The 16,818-nt window shown below is 40.1% G+C and overlaps 1 protein-coding gene across 1 annotated transcript in view; it reads left to right on the plus strand.

The window, feature by feature from the left end:
- Positions 1–16,818, plus strand: part of LOC140238152 (dynein axonemal heavy chain 6-like) — a 63,371-nt gene that overhangs the window by 40,613 nt on the left and 5,940 nt on the right. The window contains exons 48-70 of the mRNA XM_072318091.1: positions 632–869; positions 1,298–1,468; positions 1,892–2,023; positions 2,573–2,758; positions 3,252–3,424; positions 3,823–4,003; positions 4,540–4,719; positions 5,089–5,195; positions 5,912–6,038; positions 6,476–6,622; positions 7,330–7,509; positions 7,860–8,144; positions 8,807–9,047; positions 9,670–9,770; positions 10,363–10,467; positions 11,122–11,236; positions 11,664–11,785; positions 12,196–12,366; positions 12,844–12,930; positions 13,596–13,781; positions 14,163–14,223; positions 14,975–15,138; positions 16,203–16,238. Of these exons, the coding sequence (XP_072174192.1) occupies positions 632–869; positions 1,298–1,468; positions 1,892–2,023; positions 2,573–2,758; positions 3,252–3,424; positions 3,823–4,003; positions 4,540–4,719; positions 5,089–5,195; positions 5,912–6,038; positions 6,476–6,622; positions 7,330–7,509; positions 7,860–8,144; positions 8,807–9,047; positions 9,670–9,770; positions 10,363–10,467; positions 11,122–11,236; positions 11,664–11,785; positions 12,196–12,366; positions 12,844–12,930; positions 13,596–13,781; positions 14,163–14,223; positions 14,975–15,138; positions 16,203–16,238 (3,496 nt within the window). The remainder of the gene's footprint in view (positions 1–631; positions 870–1,297; positions 1,469–1,891; positions 2,024–2,572; positions 2,759–3,251; positions 3,425–3,822; positions 4,004–4,539; positions 4,720–5,088; positions 5,196–5,911; positions 6,039–6,475; positions 6,623–7,329; positions 7,510–7,859; positions 8,145–8,806; positions 9,048–9,669; positions 9,771–10,362; positions 10,468–11,121; positions 11,237–11,663; positions 11,786–12,195; positions 12,367–12,843; positions 12,931–13,595; positions 13,782–14,162; positions 14,224–14,974; positions 15,139–16,202; positions 16,239–16,818) is intronic.

The raw sequence follows: 16,818 nt of genomic DNA on the forward strand, positions 1-16,818 counted from the left end.
GCTTTATGTGATGGCACTAGGTGAGGGCTTCAAAACTTCTACACAGAATTTTGACCTTTGACTTCTTTGACCTTTGACCTTGATTTTTTTTACCTATATTGTACCTTGGCTACAAAATGCTACTCCTTCGCCATTTCTAACCCGATTTCGATTCCTTTTGCTTTATGTGATGGCACTAGGTGAGGGCTTCAAAACTTCTACGTAGAATTTTGACCTTTGACTTCTTTGACCTTTGACCTTCATCTTTTTACCTATATTGTACATTTTGCTACTAAATGCTACTTCCGGCGGGGACATATATTACGCACCGCGTAATTTCTACTTTTCCTTGTTATCTTGGCAATGAAATTAAGTACATAAATATCCTTTATTTGCTTTTCAGGGTAGCGTTTTTGAGAAATTTCAGAACTTTGTGAACTCATTATGCACCAGTATGGGCAGCTTTGCCAGACTTGATTTAGTTTGCATTGACAAGAACTAAACTTGTGAAGAACCAAGACAGAATATCATTTGAGAAAGACACCTCCCAAAATGGCTTCATCACAGACATCTGAAATAGGAAGGTGAAAAAAATGAAAGGAGATATGAGGAGAACCACTTCTAATAAATCCAATGTTTTGTTACCTCCAAGGCTTGCCGAGGCTGAAGCTGAGCTGGAGGCAACCATGTCCGTCCTGCGTGAGAAGCAGCAGAAACTGGCCAACGTCGAGGCCCAGATCGCTGAACTCCAGGCCTCGTACGATCACAGTGTGAACGAGAAGGAGACACTGGCCAGAAACATGGCCACTACGGCCGCCCGGCTGAAGAGGGCCGGCAAACTGACCACTGCCCTGGGCGATGAACAGGGACGTTGGGATGAGACGGTCAAGGTACATCACATATGTTCATCATCATTTTTTCAGCTGTCAAACGAAAAAATGCTTGTCACAACATTTATTGTGCTGTGGCTAATTGTCAAGCTGTGCTTGAAAAGTCTGTGGATGTTCAATGCACAAGTTCATCCCTCTGCTGCTTTCAATTTGATTTCAAGCTCTTGTGTTCATGTTAATTTCTATGATACTACAAACATTACTGGTAATTTATTAATCACACAGGCATCTTTGTTGTAGCTTTTCATGGTGATGGTGCTATTTGCTTGATTGATAATTCAAGGTCATTCTCCTAAAACAGCTATCATCGCAATAAAACTCATTCTCCCAAAACAAATGCTGTCACAACAAAATTGGGAAAACTGTGCTGCATAAACAAGTAGATGAAACATGGCCTGTGAATACCAATGTTTGCGTTGCCTTTGCAGGAGTTCAACAAGGAAATTGGCAATGTTGTCGGGAATGTGTTTGTAGCGGCTGCCTGTGTGGCGTACTACGGGGCTTTCACCAGCTCCTACCGTGTGGAGCTGGTGGACTACTGGACCCAGAGGTGCAAGGAACTGGAGATCCCTGTCACAGAGGAACTTTCTCTAATCAAGGTATGGCATCTTGATTCTGATTGTGCAATATCTGTCATTTTTGGCACTAAAAAACAATATAATGCATGAGATGTATGCCAGTATCATGCAGTAGATGGAAGGAAGGAAAACTAACAGAGTCCAGTCCTTTATTAAAATTCCTGGATGAATTGATTTGTTTCAATTGATTTTTGATTTTGATTTCTTTTATGTGGCTTCTAAAGAAGCAATGAATGCTTGTAAGCAAATAACCATGCCACCTCCAAAGGACTGGGCAATGAGGATAAAGTGTCTTATATTAATTGTCCTGGGGCACAAACTGCAACTGCCGAGGAACTCCCACCAGGGACCTCAGATTAATAGTTTTGGGTCTTTTCCACTAAGGCATATCAGCAAATGGTGTAGTAGTGATGATAAAATCTGTTGCTTGCATTTCTCTCGCAGGTCTTGGCCGATCCATTTGAAATTCGTCAGTGGAATGCGGATGGCCTCCCTCGGGATGCAGTGTCTACAGAAAATGCCATTCTGGTCACAAGGGGGCGCCGCTGGCCACTCATGATTGACCCACAAGAACAGGTGAATATGTCTACATCTAGAGACACAATATTTACCATTGAGTGATCACTCACTGGTGCCCATAATAACATTTATTTTTTCCCAAAAAAATATCATAAAGAGACATGCTCTGCAGGAAGTTAACATAGAATGCCAACTTTTCTCTCAAAAAATATGCCAAGTACTTATAGCACATTATAAGTCCTACAATGTGCTGTTTAGATTTATATTCTGTCATCCCTAACTAACTTTGGAAGTTGGAAATTTTGTCTCCATCAAGCCAGTGCATAAGATAAGATATTAGATAAGTTGGAGACATAGACAGAAAACTGTCAAACTGCTTACGAAACGTGTTGTGTCGATAGAGAGACCAAAAGCAGTAACCACCTTAGTCATTGCCAGAGTTAGGTTAGATAAATTAATTTAAAAAATTGAGAGCAATTGTATGAAAAATGCAAACTTATTCAGTGTGTTCTCATGTTTGAACAAATAGATTTTTTTAAAGTCATGAACAATATGTCTTCATAACCCAGAATTGCTTTTCATGTTTCCCCAATTTTTTCATCCCAGGCTAATCGTTGGATCCGCAACAGAGAGGCCAAGAACGGTCTGAAGGTGATCAAGTTGACCGACAACAACTTCCTGCGTACCCTGGAGAACGCCGTGCGAGTCGGTCTGCCGGTACTCCTGGAGGATCTCGGCGAGACACTGGACCCCGCCCTGGAGCCCATTCTCCTGAAGCAGACATTTGTGCAGGTATAGTGACACTCCAGAGAGTTAAGTTTGACCCTAGTCCAGAGTATGATTCTATGTGATCAAGAATATATTTCTGTCACAAAAAGGGAATACTTGTCACATTAGAAGCTAAGGATAGTGTAGTCACATGCGACACATTTTTTTTTTTTCAAGGATAAAGTTACAATTGATGTTATTTTATGAACATCTTGCTTTGGCATTGCCTTTAGCATTTAACAGAGATTAACAGCAAAAAAGTAAATATATATTTACAGAACAATAGATTGCCAGTGCCACAACTAGCTACATTTGTTTGTTGACTTCAAGACGAGTAATTTCCAAACCGATGTCAGTAATGCAGAGGAAATATATATTGAGACTCACAAGAGAGTGATACTACAACGTAAGCTGGCTTTCATTCATCTTGGACTCTTAGTATCTCTGAAAAATTATTGCCCATCATGGAATTATATCATTGTATGGCCCTTGTAATGGTTGCCTTTGCCTTCTGTAGGGTGGTCGTCTCCTGATCCGACTTGGAGACAGCGACATCGACTATGACAAGAATTTCCGCTTCTACATGACCACCAAGATGGCCAATCCCCACTACCTGCCTGAGGTCTGCATCAAAGTGACCATCATCAATTTCACCGTCACCAAATCAGGCCTGGAGGACCAGCTGCTCAGGTCAGTCTGCAATGTGCATGATTATTTTAATGATTACTGGACAGTGACCCCTTTGACCCCCAATGCAATTACCTCCATCCAACAGTGAATCCTCTAGATGATTTAACTGCTTTGTGTTTTAGATGTTAAGTGTGCTTGCAGTAAGGGAGAAAGGGTGTGTGCAATAGGGGGACAGGGGAAGTTAAATAACCTGACTGAAAAATAGAGCAGTCAAATCTATTGAATTTCCATTTCAGCTGCCTGATCTTACAGCTTGAAGAATGACCAATTTTTAAAAGACTTTGTGCAGACGACATGACCTGTATATGATTGATCACAGTAATATCTCTACACTAGATGTTTAGTGGCTGCCTTAAATTCTAACTTGAGACAAAATTCACCTCTTTGTCTCCCATCAGTGACGTCGTTCGACTTGAGAGGCCAGATCTGGAGGAGCAGAGAAATCAGCTCATTGTGAGGATCAATGCCGACAAGAACCAGTTGAAGGCCATTGAGGATCGCATCCTCAAGCTGCTCTTTGAGTCAGAGGGCAACATCCTGGATAACGAAGATCTCATAAACACTCTGAACGAATCAAAGGTTTGTGGTTCCTGAGGTGTCTGCTTGCATGTGAAAGTTCTGAGAAGAATTTCACTGCAAGAACACAGAGTAAAAAATTCATTATCTGTGATAGTGAGTCAGATATAATAGCGTGCATTATCAGTAGACTAAAGACACTTTCTCATGAGCTCACAGGTGAATTTTTAAATGCATGTTTTGATACTAGAGAGAATCAGATGTTGTTTTCCTCAGCTGTTTGAAATAGTAATTTGGTAATGAGTACCATCAATTGATCTGGGGGAAATGTGCTTCATCATTATCATGCAATAAGAGCTTGTTGCCATTTAGACCCTGTTGGCGCCTCGATACCAAATTCTCTGACTTATGCCAATACAATTGTCAGACCAATCTCTGTTTTTCTTTTGTTGACATTCCTATTCCTTGATATGGACAGATGGCACACGTTGGGCTCCTTTCTTTTTCAAAATTAAAGATCATTTCATTTGCTTCAGGAGACGTGTTTATAATGAAGGGAAACTGATTGAACATATACACCGTTGCTTGTTTTAAACCAGGTGACATCTGGTGTCATCACCAAACGTCTTGCGGAGGCTGAACAGACCGAGGAGAAGATTACCATCGCCAGGGAGAAGTATCGCGTGGTTGCCACCAGGGGATCAGTCATGTACTTTGTGGTCGCATCACTGGCTGAAATCGACCCAATGTACCAGTTCTCCCTCAAGTATTTTAAGAATGTGAGTCTCAGTGTTTATTCGTAATCCATGTTATTTCATAATCCATATCTAGAGAGATGGCTTTTATTTGGTTGAATAGAATGTGAAGCAAGTAACCTACTGAGTAAAGTGATCTTTCCTCACAAGCATGCTTCAGTTGAAGCATGCTTGTGAGGAAAGATCACTTTACTGATACATGTAGCAGCAATATTCCTTCAGTGTCAATAGAACAAGAGAATTTAAGATTCCAAGACACCAGGCAAACATTAGTTACATTGATACCTTTTTTTAGCACATTGCAATAGTAACAAGTCACCAGGATAAGGTTAGTGATTGATGTGAATAGTCATCACATTAAATTACTGTGAAGTATGTTTTATTCCCTTCCAGCTCTTCAACTTGTGTATCGAGAACAGCGAGAAGAACAGTGACCTTCAGGAGAGACTGAACATCTTGCTCAGACAGACAACCATTCAGGTCTACACCAACGTCTCCAGGTGCGTACTGCTTCTTCGTTCATCAGGGACCAAAACTTTGATAGTGAATCTGTTGTCATTGTGTGGAATAACATCAAACCTCCTCCAACAAAATTCTGTCCTTGCCTGTATTTGGTTGTAATGTTTTCTCTGATGTCGTGTAGATAGTGCAGGACATGAACAGTCACGGAGTGTGAGAACCAGCAGTCAGTTTGGTTATTTTATACCAGTAAAGATTCCTCACTTACACTTCCATTCCACCTCCAAGGTAGTTTGGCATTGGTGCAAAGTGAGTTGAAGTTTCTTTGTTGATAAGTTAACCAGTTAGCAACCCAGTGTGCAAAAGCAAGTCATTTGTTAAATAATGAAACATATTAAAATCATTTTCGAATGCTCTTGATATTTCAGGAAAACAGATATTTCATCATATCTCATCCTCATGGTGAACAGGATGAGGCAGGACCATTATTTTGACTGTCAATGAATACCTCACATTATTTGAATGCATATTTGAGCTAGCATGCTGGACTACTCTCAACTGGCATATCAAATAACATATTCAAGACATTAACATGATCATCATCAGCATCACCTTATCAATGCAGTAAAAAAAAAAGAAGACAAAAAAGGGACAATAAATTAATGTCAAAAAAAGTTTATATTACCCACACGCATGGACAGTATAAAAGCAGTCACTTTATGTATATTTTGTCTTTTGCTTGTTTTGTTCATCGCAGGGGTTTGTTTGAAGTCCACAAGCTGGTCTTCTCCTTCATGCTCTGCATTGACATCATGCGACAAGAAGGGAAAGTGACCGGTGATGAATGGAACTTTTTCCTCAGAGGTGCACCGGGAGTAGATCAGGTAGAGTCGCTCAAATCACCAGGGATCTTTTGCATAAAACTATGGTAGCTTTAAAATCAATGGTAACTGCCATCGCAACACTCTTCCATATCCAATCAAAATCAAGAAATCATTGATGGTTCCTTGATTGCACAGTTACCAGTAGTTGTAAAGTAACTATTAAAAAAAAAAAAAAAAAAATTCAACATTGTGTGTAGCAGATCTTTTCATCTGTGTATGATCCCAGCAATTTTCTTGTATTTCATTTGGGTAAACCCACCATGAAGACACTGATTCTTAAAGTGTGATTAAATAGGCTCGTTTTCCTATCTCCTTTGCTAGGCACTTTCTCAGGCGATTTGTGTGAGTCACTTTTACTTTTGTCAGTATGTGGTGAGAAATAAAAAATGTGTTTTCTGTCTTGATGATACTCTACATGTACTTGCTTTTATCTCCAGGAGCTTCCGCCCAAACCGGACGTTCCATGGCTGACAGACGTCATGTGGAAAACCTGCTGTGAACTGGATGACTCCATTCCAGCATATAAGGGCATCATGAAGGAAATCACTGCCACGCCCATCTTCTGCAAGATGGGAAGACTAGATGTACGTTTTTTGTTTTTTGTTTTGTTTTGTTTTTTGTTTTTTGTTTTGTTTTGTTTTGTGTTTTGTTTTTGTTTTTGTTTTTGTTTGTTTTTTGTTTGTTTTTGTTTTTGTTTTGTTTTTGTTTTTTTGGGGGGGGGGGGGAATACCATCATTTTTTTTTACAACTCCTTTTGTGCCTGTCCCTGTGTTTTGTGTTTATGTGATATATCAGCAAAGAAATATGTGCCGTATGTAACTCCGCAATTTGTGTACAAATTAAAAAAATGAGTGTACACAATTGCTGTTGGGAAGACAAAACCTTGAATCTAAAAAATGTCAAATTTTTAGGAGAGTAAAAAAATGGCAGCCAAAGCACTTTAACAAATGGGATCGCCTTTCCTTTGACATGCCGTGATCGCTTCATTTTGTGGATGAAACAGCTAGGATTTGGACGGGACATCATTGAAGTTATTCTTTGACAATTAAAAAAGGAAAATCCAAAAAGGTGATATTGACCAAAATTTGAGATATACAAGGTCTTGCCACCCCAGTGATGATATGCATTTTCAAGTTTCAGTAAGTACTTTTCAGATGTTCTTGGCTTGAAATTTGGATGTAATACTAGTATTATGCATTCTTGTAGATTTCCATGTAGTGCTATCAATCTTTTCATGATCATGTATTGTGCCACTTCCAAGAATGTGACATATAATTTTGGCCCATTGCAGGTAAGAGCCAACCCAGAGTCATGGGAGGGATATGGACCCACCCCACCCCCATGGGTCCCTCCACAAGAGGGAGAAGAGGGCGACGACAAGAAGGATGATGGGAAGGTCCTCGGTCACTGGGAGGAGCGACTGTCCAGCTTCCAGAAGCTCATGATGGTCAAGTGCTTCATGGAAGAGAGTGTAAGTGTGCCAGCATGCATTTCCCTCGTCAATCAGTTCTTTCTCAGTTTGAGCGACATACAAAATTTAGTAATCAGAGTTTGAGTAGAGGTAGAGTGTTAGTCTACATCGCTGTTATATATGTCAATCTTATGCCAGCAGTACCTTGTGCAGTACGATGTTAAAAGCAAAAACTTTGTGTATTGAAAATGCTTACCGTGCAATCTTTGCTGTTACAGCTCAAAATCCTTAAAAAAAAAAAAAAAACTTCTTTTCTTTGTAATGATTGTTTGCCTGCTATTTCTATTATTTTCTGTAAGTGACTTCTGTAAGACATCTTTTCTTTGTTTTTGTGGATGTGTTCTTTTTAGGTGGTCTTTTGTGTGACCGACTTTGTCAGTGAGAACTTGGGCAAGACATTTGTTGAGAGCCCCCCAGTCGACCTGGCCACCCTCTATGCAGACATGAATCCCTCCACACCCCTGGTGTTCATCCTCAGCACTGGCTCCGATCCCATGGGTGCCTTCCAGCGATTCGCCAAGGAGAGAGGCTACCTGGACCACATCCAGGCCATCTCACTGGGTCAGGGCCAGGGGCCCGTTGCTGAGAAGATGATCGAGTCGGCCACCAAGAATGGAGACTGGGTCTTCCTTCAGGTAAGTGTCCTATTACAGTGAACTCCCACTATAACAAAGTCCTTGATAATGTTGCGCCCTGAATGTTCACTTTGTTATAACTAGAATTGTATTATAACCATGTTCTTTACAGTGGGGGTACACTGTATAGAGTAAAACAAATGTGCTCAGACAAACAGTATCCCATTCCTTGTAATGTGAAGCAAACATTGCATTTTAGAATTCTTTCTAGTGTTTGAAGCTCTTAAAAAATGACATGTTTTTAAGGCTATAGCAATGCTTTGTGCCATTATATTGCCACTTGCAAAAAATCATAAATGTATAAAGCTATCATCAATAGTTTCTGACATGAGCTAGTTAATTTCTTGCAGCTGTTTTGCTGTATTTGAAGTTTATCATTTATAGCGAGCAGTGATACTCATGGCCTATATTCAAGTGTGCAATATTTACTCTGAGCCTCGTAAGGTAGACATATGTAATTGGGACAAACGTTATGTCAGGTAGCCATTTGCATAGAGATACGAAGCAAACAAGACTGTTTATTTGCTTCATACCTCTATGTGAATGAGTACACTACTAGCGAATGCCTTATTTCAAAGTAAAAATTGACTGTGTTGCTGTGCCAGAATGTCCAACTAAGTCTCTTACTTACCATGACACGCATCTTTGGCCTCAATCTCCAGAACTGCCACTTGGCCGCATCATGGATGTTGAGCCTGGAGGAGATCATCAAGAACTTTGGCGAGCCGGGAGCCGAGATCCACGAAGACTTCCGCCTCTTCCTCAGCTCCATGCCGACCAACAAGTTCCCCGTCTCTGTCCTGCAGAACAGCGTCAAGGTGACCAACGAGCCTCCCAAGGGGCTCCGTGCCAACATCCGCCGGGCCTTCTCTGAGATGAGTGCCCAGGACTTCGAAGAGCACAGTGAGTACAATTGTGTGAGATGCAATATATCATGCCAATGATGATTGCTTTCGATTTGACCAGTCAAGAAGCATGCTGTTACAGATTGAATGCCATTCAGTTTGATTCAATTTTTGCCGTAGCGTTTTCCTTCTAGGTAATTACATATGCACAGTTGATGACAGGAAATTTATTCACAGTGAAAAATATGATAGATACATCATAAAATGTCAAAATATAGATTAGAGCCTACATTGTTTTTCTGCATACTTTTACCAGTTACGAATATTCTAGGATTGATGCATATTCTGTGAATGATGTGTGCCTGATGTGATAATGCCTTGTTGGTGTCAGTTTATGTGTATGTTATGCATGTGGAAGTGTCAAATGAGAAGAGTTTCAATTCAATTTGATTTTAATTATCTATCATTCATGATGGTGTATAACTTGTGTCATTGGAGGCAATTCCGTGCAATTAGTATTGTGTAGGGAAGTTATGAAAATGACATATTTCATAATCCAAAGCCAGGGGAGAAATTTTCAAATGTGTGCACATAGCTTTTGGCAATAATTGATACATTATGTGTTACATGAATTTAAAGTCTGGAAGAGTAATTCTGTGCTGTGTGCTCTTTCTCCATAGTTCTGGGTATCTCATGGAGGAAGATGAAGTTTGGCATCTGTTTCTTCCACGCCATCATCCAAGAGAGGAAGAAGTTTGGTCCCCTCGGGTGGAACATCAAGGTAAAGTGGAGGGTGGAGACTCTCTTACTGATCCATCTATGCACAAAGGAGTGTTTTGTTTGCTCTCAAGGAAGTTACTTTCCACAAAAGTTGTCAATGTGGCAAAACATTGATGTTGGGGGGCAAAAATCATAGCGTATATATCTAGTCCATCAGCCTTATTTTCTACTTGGAGAGTGAAATTCTGACAAATGTTAGCTCTTAAAGTCTCAAGTGAAGTGTGTTGAATGCCAGTCGCAAGATAAAAATGTAATGCAGGTGCATTTTCTTGCCACTCCTCAAAGAATGGTCCATCTACTTTTGGTGGAGCAAATGCCTAATGTGTTTGTTCGACCATGTAGTTCCTGTGATCATTCATTTACATATGCATCAGTTTGCAACTAGTTTGTTGTTGCTGTTGTTGTTTTTGTCAGTTGATACAATCATTAGGTGTTTGATCCTTTTTCCTTTATAATCAAGTTTGTGTGTATTTACACATGTACTGCTCACCTAAATGAGGACATTTATTTACTTGTTACAGTCAATTGTCTGTGTCAGTCATACATTGTATCAATGACAGCGTTTCAATTTTGCATTTTCTTCTTCTCTGTAGTATGAGTTCAATGACAGTGACCGGGAGTGTGCCCTGGAAAACCTGAAGATGTTCTTGGCTGATGGGGAAATCCCATGGGATGCACTCATCTACATCACTGGAGAGGTGAGATTCAGACCGAAGAGCCTTACACCATATTGATTACATAATTCTTATTCTGCACCCGGTTTAGTACAGTCAAGTCATGTACTGTCTTCAAATATGCCACAGAATGACTGTGCTTAATTGGTGTCATTTGTATAAGAAGTATGAATAGTGTTTAATCAGAAATGAGACCAAAGATGGAATAAAACAGAGGAACCTTTGACCTAGGAAATACATGCGCACTTTCCATATCTATGTATAAACAAATGTGCTTGCATTATGGACAGGTTTTCAACAACAGTTGCTGTTCATGATCTCTTGGAAGAGAAGATTAATTTCTGTAGTCACAATTGCTTCACAGTGATAACTTGATTCATTGCTGAGATAGGTGTTCTTGATGCTTGAAAGTGATGAAAGTGCTCCATGTGAATTGTTGATGTTTCCAGGTGAATGTGATTGGTACTGTCGTTGATTTTCTCAGTCCATATATTTCCAAGATCCTTGTCATTTGCTTTGTGACAAAAATGTCAAATAATGCTTTTAGCAACACCTATCAGTCTTACGTATCATATGGTCTCCATAATGGTCTGGACAATGTCCAGTGGCCATTGTCAAAGGGGAAAACTCTCTGATTGTAAATTAATCAATGAGGCTTTCTCAAACAAACCTGTACAGATCACATACGGAGGTCGAGTGACGGACGCATGGGACCAGAGGTGTCTGAGAACCATCCTCAAGAGATTCTTTGCTCCAAACACCCTCGAGAGCAACTACAAATATTCTGAATCAGGTGAGCTTTATCATTGTCTTCTCTTCAACATTAAACTCTCATGCAAGTTTACTCTTCTTAACTGCTCCTATTTCTTCATCTTACAACATGACACTCCTACGCAGCATCCACTGTCAAGCAACACATAAAAGAAATTTTGTTACTCTCTAAGTGGACATTTTTGTGGTGCTAAAATTTTTGCGCATTTCGTGCAACCAGAAACTAGCGCAAAAGTAAAACGATGCAAATATTTTTGCTTGCCATATGATCCAGTAGTTGAGGGCAAAAAATTACTCGTGCAAAAATATCCACTTTTACAGTATTGCACAATTTGCTCATGAATTAAAACCACCTTTGACTCTGAACATGAGATTTACTCTGAATCGTGTGAGAATATCCTAGCAATAAATTAATCAACTTTGTATTTTTTTTAATGTTTTCTCCAAAGGTATCTACTACTCCCCAGACATGGACACTCTATCAGAATTCAGGAAGTACATTGAAGACTTGCCAATCATTGATGAGCCAGAGATCTTCGCTATGCATGAAAACGCCAACATCAGCTTCCAGGTATCCCAACTTCTACACCTTTTTTCCTTCCATATTATCTGTACTACCAGCCTGTGGTGTCAACCAAAGATTGTAGTGGTGGGAAATGAAATCATACTTTGGCCTCCCCCCCCCCCCCTCCACATTGTGGCCACTGAAGACAGTCTCATTTATCTTTTATGACAAGAACATTGAAATCTCAATCTCCCTGTGGCATGTAATTGTAGAGCAAACATGGTATCATGCTTACATTACATGAGTGACCAGTTTCAGCGAAAAAGTAAGTTAGTTTCTGTTTGAGACATGCAGCAATGGTTTGGTAGATTGAGGGCTACTGCTTTTGATTGCCACAAATGAAGCTTCTCGGGTATATTTTAGGATACACTTTAATACTCGAGGTATTATGACGTGAATTCACTTTTGCCCCACAGCGCCAAGAGACACAGACCCTTATCAATACCATCCTGGAGGTCCAGCCGAGGATGTCAGCTGGAGGCGGAGGAAAGACCAATGATGACATCGTCTACGAGCTGGCAGAGAACATCCTGAGTAAGCTGCCAGAGAAGCTGGACATTGACGAGGCTTGGCAGGAGATGTTCAAGGTGTGTGAATCATTCTGTGTTTTCAAACAGGCCAATCAATCTGACCTTTGAGGTTTTCCAGGCATTAGCTAAGCGTAGGTGATTTCAAAATACTACTTTCATTCAGATTTCTGTGTAATTGTGCCATACATGTGTCATATGCAGCCGTCTTGCTTTATTTCTCTCACATGGAGACATGAACTTTCTTGGATCTTTCCAAAAAGAAATAGAAGAGGTAAAACAAAGTAAGAATTTTTACTACATCCACAGTATGGCAACTGCCAATTTACCATCCTATCTTTTTAATGCAAATGAATTATCTTAGCCAAGTTTTATGCTTATGCAGGGTTGATAGCAACTTGTGTCATAGGTTTAGACGAAGTGCAATGAATATGTGTAATGCATAAAGTCATATGATTGAAGCGGTCATTGTACCCATCAACTACCTAATCTAATCAGGACTATGAAAAAGAAACTTGCTTTCTTGCCTCTCCGCAGCCTGATGACAAGGGACGTATCAACTCACTCACCACTGTACTTGTGCAGGAGGTGGACAGATTCAACAAGCTTCTCAAAGTGCTAAAGGTATGTCCTCCACTTCAACTCCTTCCCCAATGTGCCTTCAACTGTGCCTATCCTGTAAAAGCCCTACTCTATTTAGCATACCTTGATTGTATGATAACCAAGGGACCAACCACAGGTATTGCGATACCTGATCAGTTGTTGGCATGGTAGATGAAATTTTGAGGCTATTTCGCCCTTCTTGATAGCATGCTTGTCCCAATTTATGATGTCTGTTGCCAATGGGGTGTATCTCGTATATAATGTACCCAGCAGTAGAATGGTTTAGCATACAGTTCTTATGATGCAGCGAAGAAGAACCAAGGAAAACATGACAAATAGTTGATAAAGTTATGGCGGATGGTGTGGTTCCTTTTTAAAGGATTTCGCACAGAAAAGAGAAATAGCTGCTGAAAACTGTTTATCCAGTGGTAGCAAGCCAGTGGTGTAAAATTCAATTGAAGGGACCTGAGCTTTCATTTGTAGTAGAATCTTCATCAGAAGCCCCTGAGCTAGTGCTCCTTGCAGAATCTTTGTCACAGGCAATCAGACGAAGATTCTGCTAGGATTGTAAGTTCAGACCCTCTTTGCCTACATGATTTCCTGTCAACACCCACCTCCCATGGTCTTTTGTGCATGAACGCTAATATGTGTGTGTGTGTGTGTGTGTGTGTGTGTGTCGACTACAGACCTCCCTGAGAACCATCCAGAAGGCCATCAAGGGTCTGGTGGTGATGTCCGAGGAACTAGAGAGGGTCTACAACAGCTTCCTGAACAACCAGGTGCCCACCATGTGGTCGGACGCAGCCTACCCTTCCCTCAAGCCCCTGGCCTCCTGGGTCAAGGACCTTCTGCTCCGAGTCGGCTTCATCGCGGTGAGTGGTCCATTTTTCTGAAGCTAAAATTTCTTCTCAGGATGCAGTTACATTTAAATGCTTCTATTTGAAAACAAGTACAAAGACTAAACTTGAATTCAACATAACGAATCGGCAGTGATGGAAAATCATCTGACAACTTTCATGTTAAGTGCCAGTTTATTGTATCATTTTCATAATTGTGACTTTGTGTGTGTGTGTTTTAGCAGGTCCAATGGCTAATGACCTTTCAAACGTACTCTTTTAATGACATGCAGGAATAACCATTTCTATATGTTTGTACATAAACTTTGCCTGGACTGGTAAAATGATAGACAGTGCAGTGTTGATCGTAAACTCACTTGTTGTTGTTGTTGTTGTTTTTAATATCTCCCCTCACAGCACTGGATTGTTCATGGACCACCCAAGTCTTACTGGATCTCAGGCTTTTTCTACACACAGGGTGAGATTGACACCCCCTTTACAACCACACTTAGCTTCCTGTGCAAATTAACCTTGTTCTCAGATGATATGTCCTTTAAACTCCACCTTGAAGTCAGTAAACCAACAATTCCCACATACTTTCTTTTGTTTAAATCCTGCATGAACAGTAGTTCAGTATATCTCTATGATTCATGTACAAAACCAGCCACAATTCACACTAGCAGTTCCTCATATAGGTCTCTGAGCAGACCTCTAAATCCAGAGTGAAAATGGGTGAAATGCTGTATAGTACACTGCAGCACAGTTAATTCTGCTTACCTGTAAGTACATTGTATATATGTTTCTCTTTGGGTAACACAAGTATTGAGTTTCATTTGTAATAGAACAAGAGATTATAGCGAGACATTGAGAAGCTATTATTTGCAGAGGTTTAAGCACGTGTTGGTTTTATTTGGGTTTGAAAAGGGATAATTTGAGAGAGACATTTACTAGCACTGAACAGTGGCGAAGCAAATATCAAACTATTATGTGTGTGTAAAGAGTTGCATCATAAAAGTGTTAGTCCCAGAATGCCTCAAGAAGACATATTATTACATATTATAGGCTTTTTATTGAGATAAGTAGAACTTATCGGTTGTATAAGTGTAGCAATAGGTCCTAAAGGAGATATTATATATTTCCCAATATATACTTGTAATCCTGCAATGTAAAGATGAATGAAATATAGAACAGGTGATGTGAATAGCTGCCCTCATCTCTTTCACTGACAGGTTTCCTGACGGGAACCCTGCAGAACTACGCCCGTGCCTACGACTACCCCATCGACCAGCTCAGCTTCCACTTCCGCCCGTTTCCCCAGTACCGGGACCAGGCTGATGTGGCCGCACAGCAGGACCAGCTGGGCTTTGGCCAGGTCGCTGACTCGGACAAGGAGGTAAGATGATCACTTCCTATGTTTTGGGTTGTCCATCTCTTCAGATCATTGGGTTTGTTCTAGGTCTATGCAAACTAGTGATGATGGCATAAGAAATCATGAACTTTGCTTCTTTTCTTAGACAGTACAAAAAATCAGATGACCTATGTCGATATACATTTTTTTTTTCCTTATTTTCTTCGGTCCTCTTTGAATGTTTCTTATGCTATCTGAGATACTCCAAGTCAAAATGTCCCATAAGTCAGCTATCAGTATGAAGAAATAGATTTTCCTGATGTTTCACATACAGTACAGATAAATAGACATGCTCTCTCAACTTTTTTTTTATACATATTTCTGTCATACCATATAACCAGCTCCTGGCCTTTAGTTTTACTTTGGAGTATAATTTTCCATGTCATATTTGTATGAACTAGCTATATTCATTTGATTAATCCTGAATGACATAATGTGACCAAATTGTCATCTGTGTTCACTGTGTCTTCAATCCTTACTTTCTCTACAGTCAAAACCATTGCCTATATCTCGTTTACTCTACTGTTCTCACAACCCTTTTTTTTTTCCCTTCTTTGGTTTGCCCTGTAATTGTCTCTCGTCTGTTCATTCCCTACTTTCTTTCCATCTTTCTGTTTTTTCTGTATCTTCCACCATCCTTCTTGGTGTCCTTTCATCTCACTTTGTGTGTTGTGGGCTCTGTGTCAATGTCAGGAGAGAAAACGAAAAGCTAAGGAGGACATAGATTGCAAGTGTCGCATGCCAGATGTAAGCAAAGAATTGGGACAAAACATTTTTCCCAGCCTTAAAAATCTTGTAGTTGAAATGAGGACTTCTTAGTTCTCCCAGAAAATGGCAAAGTATGATACTATGAATGCAAGGTAAGTGTGCAATGAGTTTCATGGTGAATTTGACACTTTTTTTTAGATTTCCTCACAGAAACTACATTTTGAAAGTTGCATGTTCAGAGAGCTTTTATTGTTTTTGTTTCTTTTGTGTTTGATTGTTGCCTATTTCAGATTTCACTTCATTACGTTTGTTGATAATTTTCCCCCCATTCGATGTAACAGAAACCAGCAGGTGATGGTAAAGATCTTGATGATGATGTAAGTAGCAGAGTGACTGGTAGGGATATGCCTGCTGGATGACGTTCATTTGATGTGCACTGACTTCACTACTCCCCATACCCTTTACCCCACGCCCCCTCAGCACTCACACTTAAACACCCAGGGAAGAAGACCATGTGACTAATACAGAGAGAATGAAAATTTTTAAGTGGCTACTCTTTTTATGAAATCCTTGTAAGATAATACCCTTTGAATTGGGTCTATCATGACGCTTGATTGTTGCACAATGTTGGGACTGACACTGCTATTAACTCAAACGTAGGAATGGGCATATGTGTCGCTCACTCGCAGCACAGATACAGGAGATGCATTCAACACTGGGATGAATAATGGTGGCTGGGAAATTACTAACAGACTTCTTAAAGCATACTGAGCAAATTTGCACTAGCACTGTGTGTACTGTTGTGACACCACTTGAATTGCAGATGTGGGATACTGTTAGTAAGGGAGGATGATGATATCTCAAGACATCAACTTGTTATAAATCCTATGTCCTCATTACAAAAATAAAAGGATATGTCACTCCTATCTGTATGTGTAACAGGATTCAGTGCAATTC

Source organism: Diadema setosum, chromosome 14 (genome assembly GCF_964275005.1).
Source record: "Diadema setosum chromosome 14, eeDiaSeto1, whole genome shotgun sequence".
Taxonomy (NCBI): domain Eukaryota; kingdom Metazoa; phylum Echinodermata; class Echinoidea; order Diadematoida; family Diadematidae; genus Diadema; species Diadema setosum.